Source organism: Armigeres subalbatus, chromosome 2 (genome assembly GCF_024139115.2).
Source record: "Armigeres subalbatus isolate Guangzhou_Male chromosome 2, GZ_Asu_2, whole genome shotgun sequence".
NCBI lineage: Eukaryota > Metazoa > Arthropoda > Insecta > Diptera > Culicidae > Armigeres > Armigeres subalbatus.
The window spans coordinates 179,434,935-179,451,242 of NC_085140.1; the positions used below are offsets into that span (position 1 = coordinate 179,434,935).

Below are 16,308 nucleotides of genomic sequence, written 5' to 3' on the forward strand. Positions count from 1 at the left end.
TCCTGCGTTGTTTCTCGTCTCCAAAGCTCTGAACATCAACATAAACTTTGAATTCGATTGCTGTCATCACAAAAATTAGTTAAATACGTTGGGCAGAACTTTGAAATTATATTTTAAAATAACGCACAATGCTGCTAATAACGTTTAGACCTTACCTTCTGTAGCGGTACCGCTTGAAATGGAACCACAACTGGAAAATATTGTTGTGAAATTGACAACGGAATCCACGCTTATAACTGAACTCCCATTCACGATTCACAATCTTGAATGCAATATCTTCGTACGGTGGTCCTGCGTGGAATCGAAGCGTTGCAAAGTCTGGATTGTCTGAACACGGCGTCAAAAAGTATTGCGGCGTAGAATTCTTATTGATCAAATCTGGATAAAATATGTTGAATTTGTAGCCCTGCACAATTTTCGGAGGCGGGTTGTCCATATCGTAGTGAGTTTGATTGTATTTATTCCACTCGAACCCGGTATGGACACGATTGAAGTATCGTGGCTTTCTTGGGCGGTATTTGTCGGACCAAAGATAGACCTGCGAATCGACCCGTGATTCCACGGAGAATTCAGCTTCATCGTCGTTCATACCCCGCTTTGCTTCTTTGCGAAGTAAAACTTCGTCTTTGGAAAAGCTTTCATCCTCCTGATTGATTCCTAGCACTTTCTGTCTGAGGAGATCCAATTCCTCGTCATCTCTTTCTTCTGACACTATATCCACACCCGTCTCCAGATCTCCTTCCGAAATATATTTTGGCTCGTACCCGCCCTTCTTATACAGCTCAAAACATTCATTTAGCAAATCAGATTCGTGACTCTCTTCGTCCATCGGGCATTGCTCAGTGCCAGAATGACTGCTGCTGTCCCTCGAGTTTTCATCCATGGTTTCCTGTTTCCGCAAATCAGAAGGTCCGCTTCCACTAGGCCCTGCTTCAGGATCATCGCAATCTTCCTTCTTCACGTTCGATTCTTGTTCCTTCTTCAGCATTTCCAGTTTGTTTCGGAGATTATCCTGATGGCGATCACGCAATCTTGCGCGAGCCATGTGGGCTTTTAGCTGTGATAGCAAACTTTCCCAGTAACCAATATCCAAACCGTCCTGTTGACTATGGATTTTATCCTCGATTTTCTTCTTCAATTCTTCCAGCTGAGACGAACTTTTCCCTTTAAAAATTTGAGTCACATCCTTCGCAACACTCTGGTGGATTCCTTCTCTCCGTCCGGCGGCCATTCTTTGTTTTTCGACCTCTGCTTTGCGTAACTTTTGCAGCTCATCTTCCACGATGATTGTCAAATCGTTCCAATAGTCTCCATTCTGGCCTTTTTCCAGTTCATTGTAAACCTTGATGTCCGCCATCAAATCCTCCAGGTCGTCTAAACCTAGCCCATTCAGATAAGTATACGGCTCGTGCATTTGCATTTCGATGGACTCTTCCAGGTTCTGCTCGGAAATGTACTGAGCCAGCAGGTCAATCGGCTTCGCACGGCCATCCTGAATGCGAATCTTACTCCTCAGCTTGGCTTGATCCAAATGGAAAGTTTCCTCCTGCCGTTGCCACTCCTCGAATTGCGCCACTTCCTTTGAACGCTGCATCAGATACATATCATCCTCCCGCTGCTGCTGTTGGTGCTCCCGCTCCAATCGTCGCTTTTTCAGCTTTTCCAGCTCGATTACATTATCCTGCTGCTTCTTACGGTTCAGTGCTTCCAACTCCTTCCGAGACAAGTTTTTCAAGCCCTGTTTTTCGAGCTTCTTCTGCCACACAAATGTGGCAGATTTATGCTCCGAATCGTCCCACATGTCGTGCGGAAAACTGGAAAATGAAAATTAATTTGAATGTTATGTTTAAATATTGCAAATTTACCAAATTTACAGAAAAGTACGCGTACGCTGCAGCGTATACGTATCTAAACAAGAACTTCCGCACAGCAAACAAAACATCAAACGTAAACGTCAAACGCCCAAAAATAAACATTGAAACTGACAGCATACACACTCATTTTAATCTATCCAAAAATGAGTCAAAATTTTACTCACTTTGGAAAAAGTGCAACAGATCACTTTTGGGTAAATATTGTTTAATATAGATAGTAGAATCTATAGATGAGCGAAAGCATGGCTGAGTCGATTTTTTTGCCCGTGCACACGCGCATATGACGTCACATTGAAATCGTGACGTCATGCTCGTTTGGAGACACGTTTGACAGTTCGTTTGGAGACAGAGGATTTATCTTCGCTCATCTATATATTCCACTATCTATATTGTTTAACTTTAATAAGTAATGGCCACGCTCATTTTTTTCTACTCTAAAAATATCCACATTATTGCGCTTTTTGCACTTTATAAGAGTTTTGCGAGATTTTTTTGCTCACAGTTAAATCAGCGGGCTATTGAAATAGTAAATAGTAATTACTGAACCATCAGCAAATCCAAAAAGTTTGCTAAAAACTCAGTGTTTTCGGTCGTTATACGGAATTTAACAGCAACCTCGACAGCAACTATGTACAGTAGACGTTCGATAACTGCAACTCATTAACTGCAATGCTTTTTAACTGCAATTCGGTAGTTGCAACAGTTTTGCAGTTACGGACCGCTAAACTTCAAACTGATGTCAAACTCAATGACAGCTGCATTGCGCTGCATCTGACGTCGATTGACAACCGGTTGACGTCTAGAATGCGTTGCAGTTATCGAACGGCATTCGTTAACTGAAAAAGTAAATATTTTGCAGTTATCGAACGGCTACTGTAGCTGAAATTATTGTAAATAGATCCAGTTGAAAACCAAACTGATCTTGCGACAATCGCATTTCTTACATTTCTGGATGTCGCAACTGCATCGCGAGTAGTGCGCATCTATGCCATAGTCGTGCGCCATCATGCGCACCGCCTACGATGCAGTTGCGTTATCCGGAAATGGGAGAAAATTCGATTGTCGCGAGATCTCAGTTCGGTTTACAACTGGATCTATTCTCAGCAGGAAAGGATCCTTTTTCAGCAGGAAGAGTGGGTGAGCCGCGTGTGGCCGATTCTCAACCGAGTTAGGGCACGCTGGCGGGCTACGCTCTCCTGGTCTGCCCACCCGGATAAAAAATACAATAGGTTTACAATAAAATAAATATTATAAAAATATAATAAATTTCATTGATGAACAATAAACTCTACTGACTAGACTACCATGCAAATTTGCAATATGTTATGGCAAAAAAACATTCGAAAATACTTATACTCTTCATTATGCCACCTAATGAATGATCCCATATCAAAAAGCTAATAACATTCATAAGTTAATGAAAAGTATAAGCACAGATAACAGATATTGAGGCTGGCATCCGATACGTGTGTAAACGTATGTACTGCCGCAATCTGTTGAGTAGATGGCAGTAGTGGGCCAACGTATATCAATTCAAAAGTTTACACAGAATTTTCAATAAAATTTGTTCTAGCCTAAATATTGCTTTTTGCATTGAAACTTTTCGTTTCGTCACTGAAACCATTGACACTTGTCTTCAGCGACTGCTTCCGCGATAGAGCATTTGCACATTTCATTCACTCATACATCTATATTGCTGTCAAAATGTGCATTTGACAACTAAATTTTTAGCTAAAAGCTCTATTTTTTGACACCGGTGCACTCACACAACCAAACGACATCAGTTGTCAAAAAATCAGGAGTACCAACTTGACCACTATCTCCTTGTCGCCGAGTCTGGCGCTGAGTGCTTGGCGCGGAAACCCAAAGGTAGGAATAAAATTTTGGGGCTTATGCGCAATATCTGTTATCTGTGGTATAAGTTTCGGAATGTATGTGACTAATGCAATGTATAAGTTTTTTCTTATACATATCATTAAGCGCCTGCTTCGGCAAAAAAGTATTAGAAATCTTAATAATATATAACATTAATTTTTTTACGTGTTCCAATCAAGTTGCCATATTGTTGTTCCATTAGAGCATCATTATCGGTCGCGAGCATTTTAATCACCCTCGCAGCGCTTTCATTTTAGATTCGTCACTCGTTTCCGTATCGGTTACTATTTTCGGCGCTCAATTTGGTTGCTGTATTCCGTACCGGTGACGTTTGACAGATGACAGTTCATCAAATAGCAGCGCTCTTATCGCGCTACCAATTTGGTCACCTGTCAGTCGCGCAACTGTTATAGCAGCGCGTTTAGTAGCGACTGGTAAAGTGCCAAGTAATGATACTGCGCTGCCAAACGGCTTAAACTCACCACCGATAATCTTGCTCTTAGACGTACAATAGATTCTATTACCGGCAAAATGTGGGCAATAGAATTACAATAATTTCTATTGTAATGGCAAAATTTTGTTCGAGAAAAAATTAAAAAAAAAATTTCGTTGGAATCCAGCAAAATTTTGCTGGATTTTGCCGAGCTGTAAAACCAGCAATCCACCCAGCAAAATTTATTTTGCTGTTTTTCCAGCAAACGTGAAAATCATATAAATGACAGGTACATTACTGTACTTTCAGCAATGTCAATAATAGTTTGCTGGACGGTCAGTAAAACCAGAAACATTACGAGCTAACTCATCAGCCAATTCGTTTCCAGCTATGGAAGAATGGCCAGGTACCCATATAAGGTGTAAAGTATTAACTGAATTCAGTTCCTCAATTTGAGTTCGACATGCGATTACTAACTTCGACCTTGAGTTGGCCGAGGCGAGAGCTTTGATAGCTGCTTGGCTATCTGAACAGAAGTATATTACTTTGCCCATAATGCGTTGCTGCAGTGCAGATTGCACTCCACACATGATTGCAAATATTTCCGCTTGAAAGACAGTGCAGTGTGTACCCAGTGAGTGTGACTGTTCTGTAGTGAATCAGATTTCAAGCCTCGATAGCAAGAATCACCAACAACGTGCCTTCATCTCAACAATAATCAACAGACTGATTAGTTTTCAAGTAAAGCGTTACTTCAAAAACCACCCGTATCCGATTAATACCGATATGCGCCGAACGCCTCTTCGTTTTTCGATTTTTCAGTTAAATTTCTTTTTTTTTCATCGATCATCGTTTGTCATCAATGACACATTCAGTCGACTACACGCCTAATCTAACTTATTCTATATGCTTTACGTTTTACACCTTTACTCAACTAAAATATTGTGAAATTTTCTAAAAATGCGTTTTGCTTTTTGCTCAATCGTTTCAGAATCATTCAAGTTTACAGTCTTTACCATAATACAATGTATACTAATTCAGAGCCAAACATAACATCAATCTTATACACCACATCTTTCCCCTTCTCTACTCTTAAATTTTATATCTTAAATTGTATCAATTATTATCAATCCAAATCAAACTGAAATTCATTCAAAACCCATTTCAAATCCAAATTCAATACAAAACCAATCCGATTCCAACCCAAATCCAATCAAACTTCAATTCAAGTCCAAAAAAAATCCAAATCCATTTCCAATCCAATTTAAATCTAATTCGAATCCAATTCAAATGCCTTACAAACCCGATCCAAATCCAATCCAAAACAAATCCCAATCCTATTCAAATGCAATATAAATCTCAATCCAAACCTAATCCGAGTCCAATATCGGATCTTATCCAAATCCTATCAAACTCCGATCCAAATCTGAACAAAATCCAATCCAAATTATTTTCAAAATGACATCTTAATCCAGTCCAAATCTAATACAAATCTAAATTCAAATCCATTTTAAATCTTATCCAAATCAAATCAAAACTCAATGCAAACCCAATCCAAATCCAATATCAGATCTACTCTAAATCCAATCAAACTCCAATCTAGATCCAAACAAAATCCAAATCAAATCAATTTCAATTACAATCCTAATCCATTTCAATCCAGTCCAAATCTCATCCAAATCCTATCCACATCCAAATTCAAATCCAATCCAAATCAGAATGAAATTCAATCCAGATCCATTTCAAAATCAATCCAAATTCAATCCAAAACCAATTCCAATCTAACCCAAATCCAATCTAAGTCCAAACAAAATCCAAATCAAATCCAATCTAAGTCCAAACAAAATCCAAATCAAATCCAATCGAATTCAGTCCAACTCCCATCCCAATTCTAATCCAAATCCATTTCAAATCCAATTCAAATGCCTTACATATCCAATCTAAATCCGAGTCTAAATCCAAATTCAAATCCAATATAAATCCAATTCAAATACAATACTATTTAAATTAAATTCCAATCCATCTAGTTCTTGTCCAAACCCGTTTTTTGAATTGTAATCAAATCTAATTTCTTTTCCTATTTACCAGTTTTATTTTTCAGCACGATACTTGATCCAAATTTTTTATTTTATTTGCTTCCCTTTATCTCCATAGTATTTCCGTTTTATGTTGCTATTTCGTCTCGTTTTTCTGCTTATTACTTTTTTTACACAATCTAACTCCCCCGCCCTTCCCTCGGGGAGCTCAACAAGGATTTTTTAAAATAAGTTTTCCGTTTCCATTTGGCCAATACATCTTGATTTTCTTATTTTTTTGCGATTTTACCACCATTCAACTCTCCCGCCCTTCCGTCGGGGAGCCGATCAACCTTTTTTTTGCCATCCAGATTTTTTTCTCTAATTTTTTTTTGACTTTCTTTTTCTTCTAACTCACTCACCCTTCCGTCGGGGAGCTCAACGACTTTTTTTTTTACTCCATAATCCTTTTATTTTTTTCTAGCGATTTTACCACCATTCAACTCTCCCGCCCTTCCGTAGGGGAGCCAATCAACTTTTTTTTTGCCATCCAGATTTTTTTCCCTTAAGTTTTTTTTTGTTTTTTTCTTTCTTTCTTTCTTTCTTTTTTGCTCAACGACTTTTTTTACTCCATGTTACGTTTCAATTCGATTTTTTTTTGCCACATCTCATTTTTTTTTTGCAATTTTATCAACATTCAACTCTTCCGTCCTTCCGTCGAGACCAATCGAGAACTTTTTTTTTTTGCCGCCCATATTTTTTTGCGATTAATTTTGTCATCCAACTTAAATCCAATCCAATACCAAATAAAATCCAATTCAAAGCCATTTCAAATCCAATCCAATTCAGTCCAAAACTCATCCCAATCCAATCCACTACACTACTGATTCAAAAATCGTAAAGCCAAATTGCTTTTGTTTACCAGCAGCCAAATTATCTGCCTATTCCCCTTACTGTTTCCATCCAAACCTTGGCCGAACCATATATTTAGCAATCACAAAACTCACCATAAACCAACAACCATAAAAACATATTAAACAAAAAAAACTTCAAATACAATAATTATTGGGAGCAAAGCCACGCCATTGTAGTGAATCAATCGAGATTTCAAGCCTCGATAGCAAGAATCACCAACAACGTGCCTTCATCTCAACAATAATCAATAGACTGATTAGTTTTCAAGTAAAGCGTTACTTCAAAAACCACCCGTATCCGATTAATACCGATAACCGCCGAACGCCTCTTCGTTTTTCGATTTTTCGGTTAGATTTCTTTTTTCATCGATCATCGTTTGTCATCAATGACACATTCAGTCGACTACACGCCTAATCTAACTTATGTAGTCTAATCTAACTTGTAGTGAATCAATCGAGATTTCAAGCCTCGATAGCAAGAATCACCAACAACGTACCTTCATCTCAACAATAATCAACAGACTGATTAGTTTTAAAGTAAAGCGTTACTTCAAAAACCACCCGTATCCGATAAATACCGATAACCGCCGAACGCCTCTTCGTTTTTCGATTTTTCGGTTAGATTTCTTTTTTTCATCGATCATCGTTTGTCATCAATGACACATTCAGTCGACTACACGCCTAATCTAACTTATTCAATATGCTTTACGTTTTACACTTTTACTCAACTAAAATATTGTGAAATTTTCTAAAAATGCTTTTTGCTCAATAACAATCAATGGTTTTAAAATCATTCAAGTTTACATTCTTTACCATAATACAATGTATACTAATTCAGAGCCAAACATAACATCAATCTTATACACCACATATTTCCCCTTCTCTACTCTTAAATTTTATATCTTAAATTGTATCAATTATTACCAATCCAAATCAAACTGAAATTCATTCCAAACCCATTTCAAATCCAAATTCAATACAAAACCAATCCGATTCCAACCCAAATCCAATCAAACTCCAATCCAAGTCCAAACAAAATCCAATCCAAATCCATTTCAAATCCATTTCCAATCCAATCCAATGTAAATCTAATTCGAATCTAATTCAAATGCCTTACAAACCCGATCCAAATCCAATCCAAAACAAATCCCAATCCTATTCAAATGCAATATAAATCTCAATCCAAACCTAATCCGAGTCCAATATCGGATCTTATCCAAATCCTATCAAACTCCGATCCAAATCTGAACAAAATCCAATCCAAATTATTTTCAAAATGACATCTTAATCCAGTCCAAATCTAATACAAATCTAAATCCAAATCCATTTCAAATCTCATCCAAATCAAATCAAAACCCAATGCAATCCCAATCCAAATCCAATATAAGATCAACTCTAAATCCAATCAAACTCCGATCTAGATCCAAACAAAATCCAAATCAAATCAATTTCAATTACAATCCTAATCCATTCCAATCCAGTCCAAATCTCTAAATTCAAATCCGATCCACATCCAAATTCAAATCCAATCTAAATCCGAATGAAATTCAATCCAGATACATTTCAAATTCAATCCAAATCCAAATTCAATCCAAAACAAATTCCAATCTAACCCAAATCCAATCTAAGTCCAAACAAAATCCGCATCAAATCCAATCCAATCCAGTCCAACTCCCATCCCAATTCCAATCCAAATCCATTTCAAATCCAATTCAAATGCCTTACAAATCCAATCTAAATCCAATCCAAATACAATACTATTTGAATTAAATTCCAATCCATCTAGTTTTTGTCCAAACCCGTTTTTTCGAATTGTAATCAAATCTAATTCCTTTTCCTATTTACCAGTTTTATTTTTCAGCACGATACTTGATCAATTTTTTTTTGTTTGCTTCCCTTTATCTCCATAGTATTTCCGTTTTGTGTTGCTATTTCGTCTCGTTTTTCTGCTTATTACTTTTTTTACGCAATCTAACTCCCCCGCCCTTCCCTCGGGGAGCTTAACAAGGATTTTTTTAAAATAAATTTTCCGTTTCCATTTGGTCAATACATCTTGATTTTCTTTTTCTTTTTTTTGCGATTTTACCACCATTCAACTCTTCCGCCCTTCCGTCGGAGAGCCGATCAACTTGTTTTTTTTGCCATCCAGATTTTTTTTCTCTTAATTTTTTTTTTTAACTTTCTTTTTCTTCTAACTCACTCACCCTTCCGTCGGGGAGCTCAACGACTTTTTTTCTTTTACTCCATGATCCTTTTATTTTATTTTTTTTTTAGCGATTTTACCACCATTCAACTCTCCCGCCCTTCCGTCGGGGAGCCAATCAACTTTTTTTTTGCCATCCAGATTTTTTTCTCTTAAGTTTTTTTTTTTTGCTTTTTTTCTTTCTTTCTTTCTTTTTTGCTCAACGACTTTTTTTTTTTTACTCCATGTTACGTTTCAATTCGATTTTTTTTTGCCACCGCCCTTTTTTTTGCAATTTTATCAACATTCAACTCTTCCGTCCTTCCATCGGGGAACCAATCGAATTTTTTTTTCTTGGCGCCCGTATTTTTTTTTGCGATGAATTTTGTCATCCCACTCAAATCCAATCCATTACCAAATAAAATCCAATTCAAAGCCATTTCAAATCCAATCCAATTCAGTACAAAACTCATCCCAATCCGATCCAGTACACTACTGAATCAAAAATCGTGAAGCTAAATTGCTTTTGTTTACTAGCAGCCACCTCCTCTCACATCCAAAACATCCGCCTATTCCCCCTACTGTTTCCATCCAAACCTTTGCCGAACCATCTATTTAGCAATCACAAAACTCACCATAAACCAACAACCATAAAAACGTATTAAACAAAAAAAAACTTCAAATACAATTGGGAGCAAAGCCACGCCATTGTAGTGAATCAATCGAGATTTCAAGCCTCGATAGCAAGAATCACCAACAACGTGCCTTCATCTCAACAATAATCAATAGACTGATTAGTTTTCAAGTAAAGCGTTACTTCAAAAACCACCCGTATCCGATTAATACCGATAATCGCCGAACGCCTCTTCGTTTTTGCGATTTTTCGGTTAGATTTCTTTTTTTTATCGATCATCGTTTGTCATCAATGACACATTTAGTCGACTACACGCCTAATATAACTCATTCAATATGTTTTCCGTTTTACACTTTTACTCAACTAAAATATTGTGAAATTTTCTCAAAATTCTTTTTGCTCAATAACAATCAATGGTTTTAGAATCATTCAAGTTTACAGTCTTTACCACAATACAATGTATACTAATTCAGAGCCAAACATAACATCAATCTTATACACCACATATTTCCCCTTCTCTACTCTTAAATTTTATATCTTAAATTGTATCAATTATTATGGTAAAGAATGTAAACTAATTCAGAGCCAAACATAACATCAATCTTATACACCACATGTTCCAATCTCAGCTCACGCGAATAGACGCCTGCACCTGCTCTACCTTCGAGGAGGGAGCCGTCAGTGTAACAAACAATGCTGTCCGACATACTTCTCTCCAAATACAGTGAACGTTCGCTAATTGGGGTTTTTCTAGTTGGGGCGCTTTTTAGTTGGGGGTTCGCTAATTGGGGCGAAACCCAATTAAAAAGCAGCTAAACGTCAGAATGTGATGTCAGAAACGCGTTGACGTTTTGTTTCCGTGTTTGGCGGGATCGATATTTTCTGGCGCGTAAAGTTTTCTTTTGTTCAATACAAAAAGTAAACAACATTGACGCTTGTCAAACCGCCCCAATTAGCGAACGGCATTCGCAAGTTGGGGTGAGGTCGTGCCCCAATTAGCGAACGATCACTGTAGCCAGATATCCACTCATCCCGCGAGGGGAATTGTGTTGAAAATGTCCTATAAGGAAAACTACTAACGTGTGTGAGATCACTTGGAGCAAGGAAAATTTTGTCCCAATTAACCATAAGCGGTAACAACGAAGTGTGTGTAGAACTGCGGTTTACAGGATTCTCTTCCATAAAACCGAGTACCCATAGTCGGTAAGTACAAGAAAATGCTTCTTGTTTGAGATGTATGTGTAGTGGGGCCACGTTGAAAAGAACTTCGAGAGCAGCCGTGGGAGTTGAAGAGAACGCACCAGTCATTTCCATTAGGCACATCCTTTGAAGATAGCCTAATTTAGACTGAATTGTCCCCACTTCCCCCTTTTGCCACCACACAAGACATCCATAAGCCAAAATTGTTCGTACAACTGTTATGTAAATCCATTTGATATATTTGGGTTTAAGACCCTAAGTTTTACCAAAGGTTCGTCGGCATTGGCCGAAAGCCATACACGCCTTTCTGATTCTGAACTCAATGTTAGGAGTCCAGGAAAGCTTTGAATCCAAAATTAGACCCAGACTTTACTTGATCAGTTACATTGATTTCAATAGATGTTTTATTCGGATTGACCGAAAGGCCATATTGGCGACACCAACTTTCAACTACCTGAAGAGCATTTTGCATCAGGTCGAATAAGGTAGTAATGCACAAACCCACTATCAATGTAAGATAGTCGTCGGCAAATCCATAGGTAGGAAAACCGCCATTATTGAGTAACCTCAATAGCGTATCTGCAACGAGATTCCACAAAAGTGGAGATAATACTCCCTCTTGAGGGCATCCGCAGACAATTAATTTCCTAATCGCTGCTTGACGTAATGTCGAATAGAGATGTCGGTTTTTAAGCATCTGGTGAATCCATTTGGTAATAATATTAGGTAGCCCATGACAACGTGCGGCTTCCAATATTGCATCGAAAGACACGTTGTCGAAAGCACCTTCAATATCTAAGAAAGCACGCAAGCACGATTGCTTTTGAGCGAATGCTTTCTCGATATCGTACACAACCTTGTGTAGAAGAGTCACGGTGGACTTTCCAGATTGGTAAGCATGTTGATTAACATGAAGAGGCATGTTTGCCAAACAGTCATCACGAATGTGATGATCGATAATACGTTCTAAGCATTTCAGAAGAAATGAGGTCAGACTGATGGGTCTAAAACTCTTTGCTTCTTCATACGAAGCACGTCCTCCTTTTGGGATAAACTTTACAGTGACATCCCGCCAGGATATACCCAGTAGCAAAACTGCATACTAAAAGCTTTTTCAAAACATGTTTGATATGCTCAAAACCTCTCTGAAGTAGAACGGGATAAATCCCATCCTCCCCTGGAGATTTGTAGGGAGCAAAACTGTTAAGTGCCCATTGAATCGATTCAGTAGTTATGATTCTACGTGCTTGAGCCCAAGACCCATAGCTACATGAAAAGACATCAGGATCATCCGAAGATGTTATATCGACACATCCAGGGAAGTGCGTATCAAATAAGTGCTCTAACGATTCTTCATCAGAAGAAGTGTAGTCGCCATTTGGCTTGCGAATTTCGCCAATTCGGAAATCCTTGGATCTCGCAAGAATTTTATTCAATCGACTGGCTTCACTCAAATTGGAAACATTTGCACAAAGGTTTTTCCAGCCGGATCGTTCAGCAGATCGTAGAGCCTTCTTGTAAGCTTTGCGAGCCAACTTGAAAGAATCCGTCCCTGCTGAATGGCGTTTGTTCCAACTCCTTCTACACTGCTTTCTTGGTTTAGCCAAATCGGAATTCCACCAAGGGGTTCCTCTTGAGGTTTTTACAGAACGTAAAGGGCAAGCTTCTTCGAAAGCTTCCACGATGTGCAACGTTGTAGTATCAACTGCATCATCCAAGTCGGTAGGAGTTTCTATAGAAGGTAGATATCCATGAAATTTGGTAGAGAGCAACTCTGTGTAAAGATCCCAGTTCGTTGAACGAGGATTTCTAAAACGCAAGGTCTGCGAAGTAACATTCAAATGATCAAAGTAGATGTAGCGATGGTCAGATATCGATTCCTCATCTGACACATGCCAATTCGTCAACTCGTGACTGATTCTATTGGAGCAAAGGGTTATGTCTAACACCTCTGCTCTATTAGATACCATAAAGGTTGGGCGATTGCCTATGTTAAGTAAACTAAGTTCGGTACTACTTAAGTATTCCATCAAGCTGGAGCCTCTCAGATTGATATCCGAGCTACCCCAGATGATGTGATGAGCATTAGCATCACTGCCGACAATTAGCGGAAAGCTTTTTGAAATGCAATATATGACAACTCATTTGAAAGCATCCGTAGGGGATGGTTCATCATGTGGTAAGTAATCCAAACAATAGACGTATTTTCTGACGGGGGTTCCGCCAGTTGCATCAATTGTGACAGCACATACATCCTCGGTTGTTAGTTCAGAGATAAGTGTAGTAACGATAGCATTGTTAACAAGCACACATGCACGCGGCATTGATCGACAGTTTGCCATTTCTCTACTAAAACAGCAAAAACCGGGTTAACTAGGTTACCTAGGTAGAAGCTACCCTTGCGAAAATAGGGTTCCTGCACCAAAGCCACTTGGGATTTGCCATTTTGCATGAGTCTACAAAGATTAATCGTTGCTGTTCTTTTATGCTGAAGATTGATTTGAGCTATCTTAACTGAAGCCATTGCAAATTAAGATAATGCACTCCACAACTTCAGCATTAATATGAACAGCAACGATGAAACCAAATTGGTATCTTATCAAGAAAGTCAAAGACGAAACACAGAGTACAATGTGTATAACGCATAAAGCGAATCCATATAGGTGACAATTTGTTGAAAAACTAAATAAAAACATGTGCATAATCCCACCCTTATTTAACCTCAAGTTGAAATTGAATAAGAGTAGCCGATTATTTCGGAGAAGCAAAAAGTCAACTACGCCATAGCTCCGGTTAGCGCAGTAAGGGCTAGATACTGTGAAGGGTGCCCTGGTGCTTTGCATGATCGACTTGCTATAACAGTCTCTCCGAGAAACACATAACGATCTGCACTATCTTTTACTTCCTTATTTCTTTAATTATTTTGTTCCCAAAACTCCATATAAAAAATATAAACATTGCCCCCACGTGAAACATGTAAATATTGTTCGCGGTCGGAAACATGTAAATATTGTCCTAATATGATGTCAGATGACGTCACGCTCCATTCGTTCATAAGTATGGAAACAAAATTTAGCAAGGTTGCCGGTATTTTTTGTTCTTATCACTTTAATGTCAAAAGTGTGCCGCAGAGTGTGCCACCACGTGCCACACTTGTGAATAAAATCCTTAAAATGTGTGCTTGGAACATTGTGCTCAGCGTCCCACCCCTTGTTTGCTACAACTTTGCGAAATACACTGCATGTCTATCTCATTCTGGTGGAAAAATAATTTTCTCAACTCACTTTTAGGGGGATTAATAATTAAACTGTTTTCAGGTCTGTTTAGGTCTTCATTAAGTTAATATTATTGCTTATGTACTATATTTATTGTTTTTGATATTATTGTTTCATGTTGCTTTTAGACATTACTACTGATTATAATAACAAAATGTAATAATGATGTTTTTCTTTGCAGAAATTTGAGTTAGAAAATAATTCATACCTTTTTCAATATGGGCCAAGTATTGGAACCACAGAATTTCGTCAGACTTTGGCTGGATTCTTATCTTGGGGTTATCAATCAAATGTTAACGCGTAAGATCATTACCGACTTTGCTCATCTTAAATTGAACAACGAATCTTAAATATTTGCAGGTCTGATTTGGTGCAAACGTCTGGTGCAACACATGGTCTTCATTTAATCCTATCAACGTTGATAGATTTGACTGGTTTCATCTTCGTGGACGAAGTCACCTACATGATAGCCTTGGAAACTTTTCAGCAATTTGATTCAATGAAAATTGTTCCTGGTTAGTGGTAATTCGAAAATAGATAAGAACATATTTGTACAGATTTGGCTTGTTTTAGTGCCGCTGACTCGTGAGGGCCCACATATAGATACGCTTAGCCAACTGATTAAAAAACATAAGTTCAAACCGTCTGATAACAAGCTTTTCTGGGGTGTCTACTATACAATTCCAACGTTTCACAACCCGACTGGAATTCTTTTTTCGGAAGGTGAGATATAGGCGTCCAGATTTTTCGTATAATTAAAACTCGATCTTTTTTTACAGAAGTTAATAAACAGTTGATACGGCTGGCTAGAAACAACGACATTTTAATAGCTTGCGACGATGTCTACAATCTGCTGTACTATTCATCGGGTAACAATCTCTTGAATCAAGAACCTCCGAAACGGCTATTTGCGTATGACATTGAAGATATCGGAAACGATGGCTGGAAAGGCAATGTTATCTCCAATGGATCATTCTCTAAGATTTTATCTCCAGGAATTCGTCTGGGATGGATGGAATGCCCACCGCGTTGTGTAGAAGTATTTCGCGCTAGGTAAATAGTTACTGAGTTTTGACGATTCATGAGCCAGAGTATAACTTACGATCACCAATTACCTTCATAGCGGAGTTCTTAAAAGTGGCGGCGCAGCGAACAACTATACCGGAGGGATTGTGACCAGTATGATTCAGTTAGGGTTGGCTCAAAAGCAGCTCAGTATGTACTCAGAGAAATACGCTGAACGTCTACGAACCGCGTGTGAAGTCCTGCGAGCCAAACTTCCAAAAGGGTGCCACTTTGTAGTACCAAAAGGAGGATACTTCATCTGGATCGAACTCCCCCCCGTTTCCGACGAATTACTTAAGTACCATATGCAGCTCTTTGGGGTATGTGCAATTACCGGAAATAGATTTTCTCCTACTGGGACGTACAAAAATCGTATCCGATTGACGTTCGCCTTTCATTCGCCCGATGTTTTGGAAGTCGGTGTCGATAAGTTGTGCCGGGCTTTTGAAGCTTGCGTGACCCGTGATGGTATATGAAAATTAAGTTTAAAATAAATCTTACTTTTGCAGTTTGATTTGAGTTGCATAACTAATTCTGAATACAAATCCACTAATAGCCTATTTAGATTACACCATTAATTATATTAATTATCGAGTTAAATATTGGAAAGAAAATTGAATGTATGGGGTTTGGGATCAAGAGACTCTTTATTATTATATTTATTATCATAAATGGCGTAATCTATAAGGCTGTGACCAATCAACCAATTTGTTTAACTTTTAGTTAAAATTTGACAGTTCGATGGTTATTTCTCTGTGGTTAAAAATAAACCTGATCCGGAGCATGGTTAAATTTGACAGTTCGATAGTTAAACTTTGTTCACGAAAAAATGGGCGTCAAA

At 38.2% G+C, this 16,308-nt stretch overlaps 2 protein-coding genes across 2 annotated transcripts in view; one reads left to right on the forward strand and one right to left on the reverse strand.

Moving 5' to 3' along the window:
* Positions 1 to 16,054, forward strand: part of LOC134211314 (uncharacterized) — a 30,106-nt gene extending 14,052 nt beyond the window's left edge. Inside the window, exons 2-6 of the mRNA XM_062688063.1 lie at positions 14,584 to 14,702; positions 14,763 to 14,917; positions 14,976 to 15,125; positions 15,182 to 15,455; positions 15,526 to 16,054. Of these exons, the coding sequence (XP_062544047.1) occupies positions 14,584 to 14,702; positions 14,763 to 14,917; positions 14,976 to 15,125; positions 15,182 to 15,455; positions 15,526 to 15,943 (1,116 nt within the window). The 3' untranslated portion in view covers positions 15,944 to 16,054. The remainder of the gene's footprint in view (positions 1 to 14,583; positions 14,703 to 14,762; positions 14,918 to 14,975; positions 15,126 to 15,181; positions 15,456 to 15,525) is intronic.
* LOC134211313 (splicing factor Cactin) lies at positions 89 to 1,978 on the reverse strand. The gene is made up of 2 exons (XM_062688061.1): positions 1,875 to 1,978; positions 89 to 1,814 (listed from the first exon to the last, which is right to left on the reverse strand). The coding sequence occupies exons 1-2, from the start codon at positions 1,940 to 1,942 to the stop codon at positions 152 to 154; spliced, it is 1,731 nt and encodes a 576-aa protein (XP_062544045.1). The 5' UTR covers positions 1,943 to 1,978; the 3' UTR covers positions 89 to 151.
* Positions 16,055 to 16,308: the final 254 nt, after the last annotated feature.

Bases quoted from the DNA above. Each gene is read 5' to 3' on its own strand.
- LOC134211313 (XM_062688061.1), bottom strand. From the start codon at position 1,942: ATGTTTTGTTTGCTGTGCGGAAGTTCTTGTTTAGATACGTATACGCTG. The intron at 1,815-1,874 runs GTAAATTTGGTA...TTCATTTTCCAG, and splicing joins CAGCGTACGCGTACTTTTCT to TTTTCCGCACGACATGTGGG.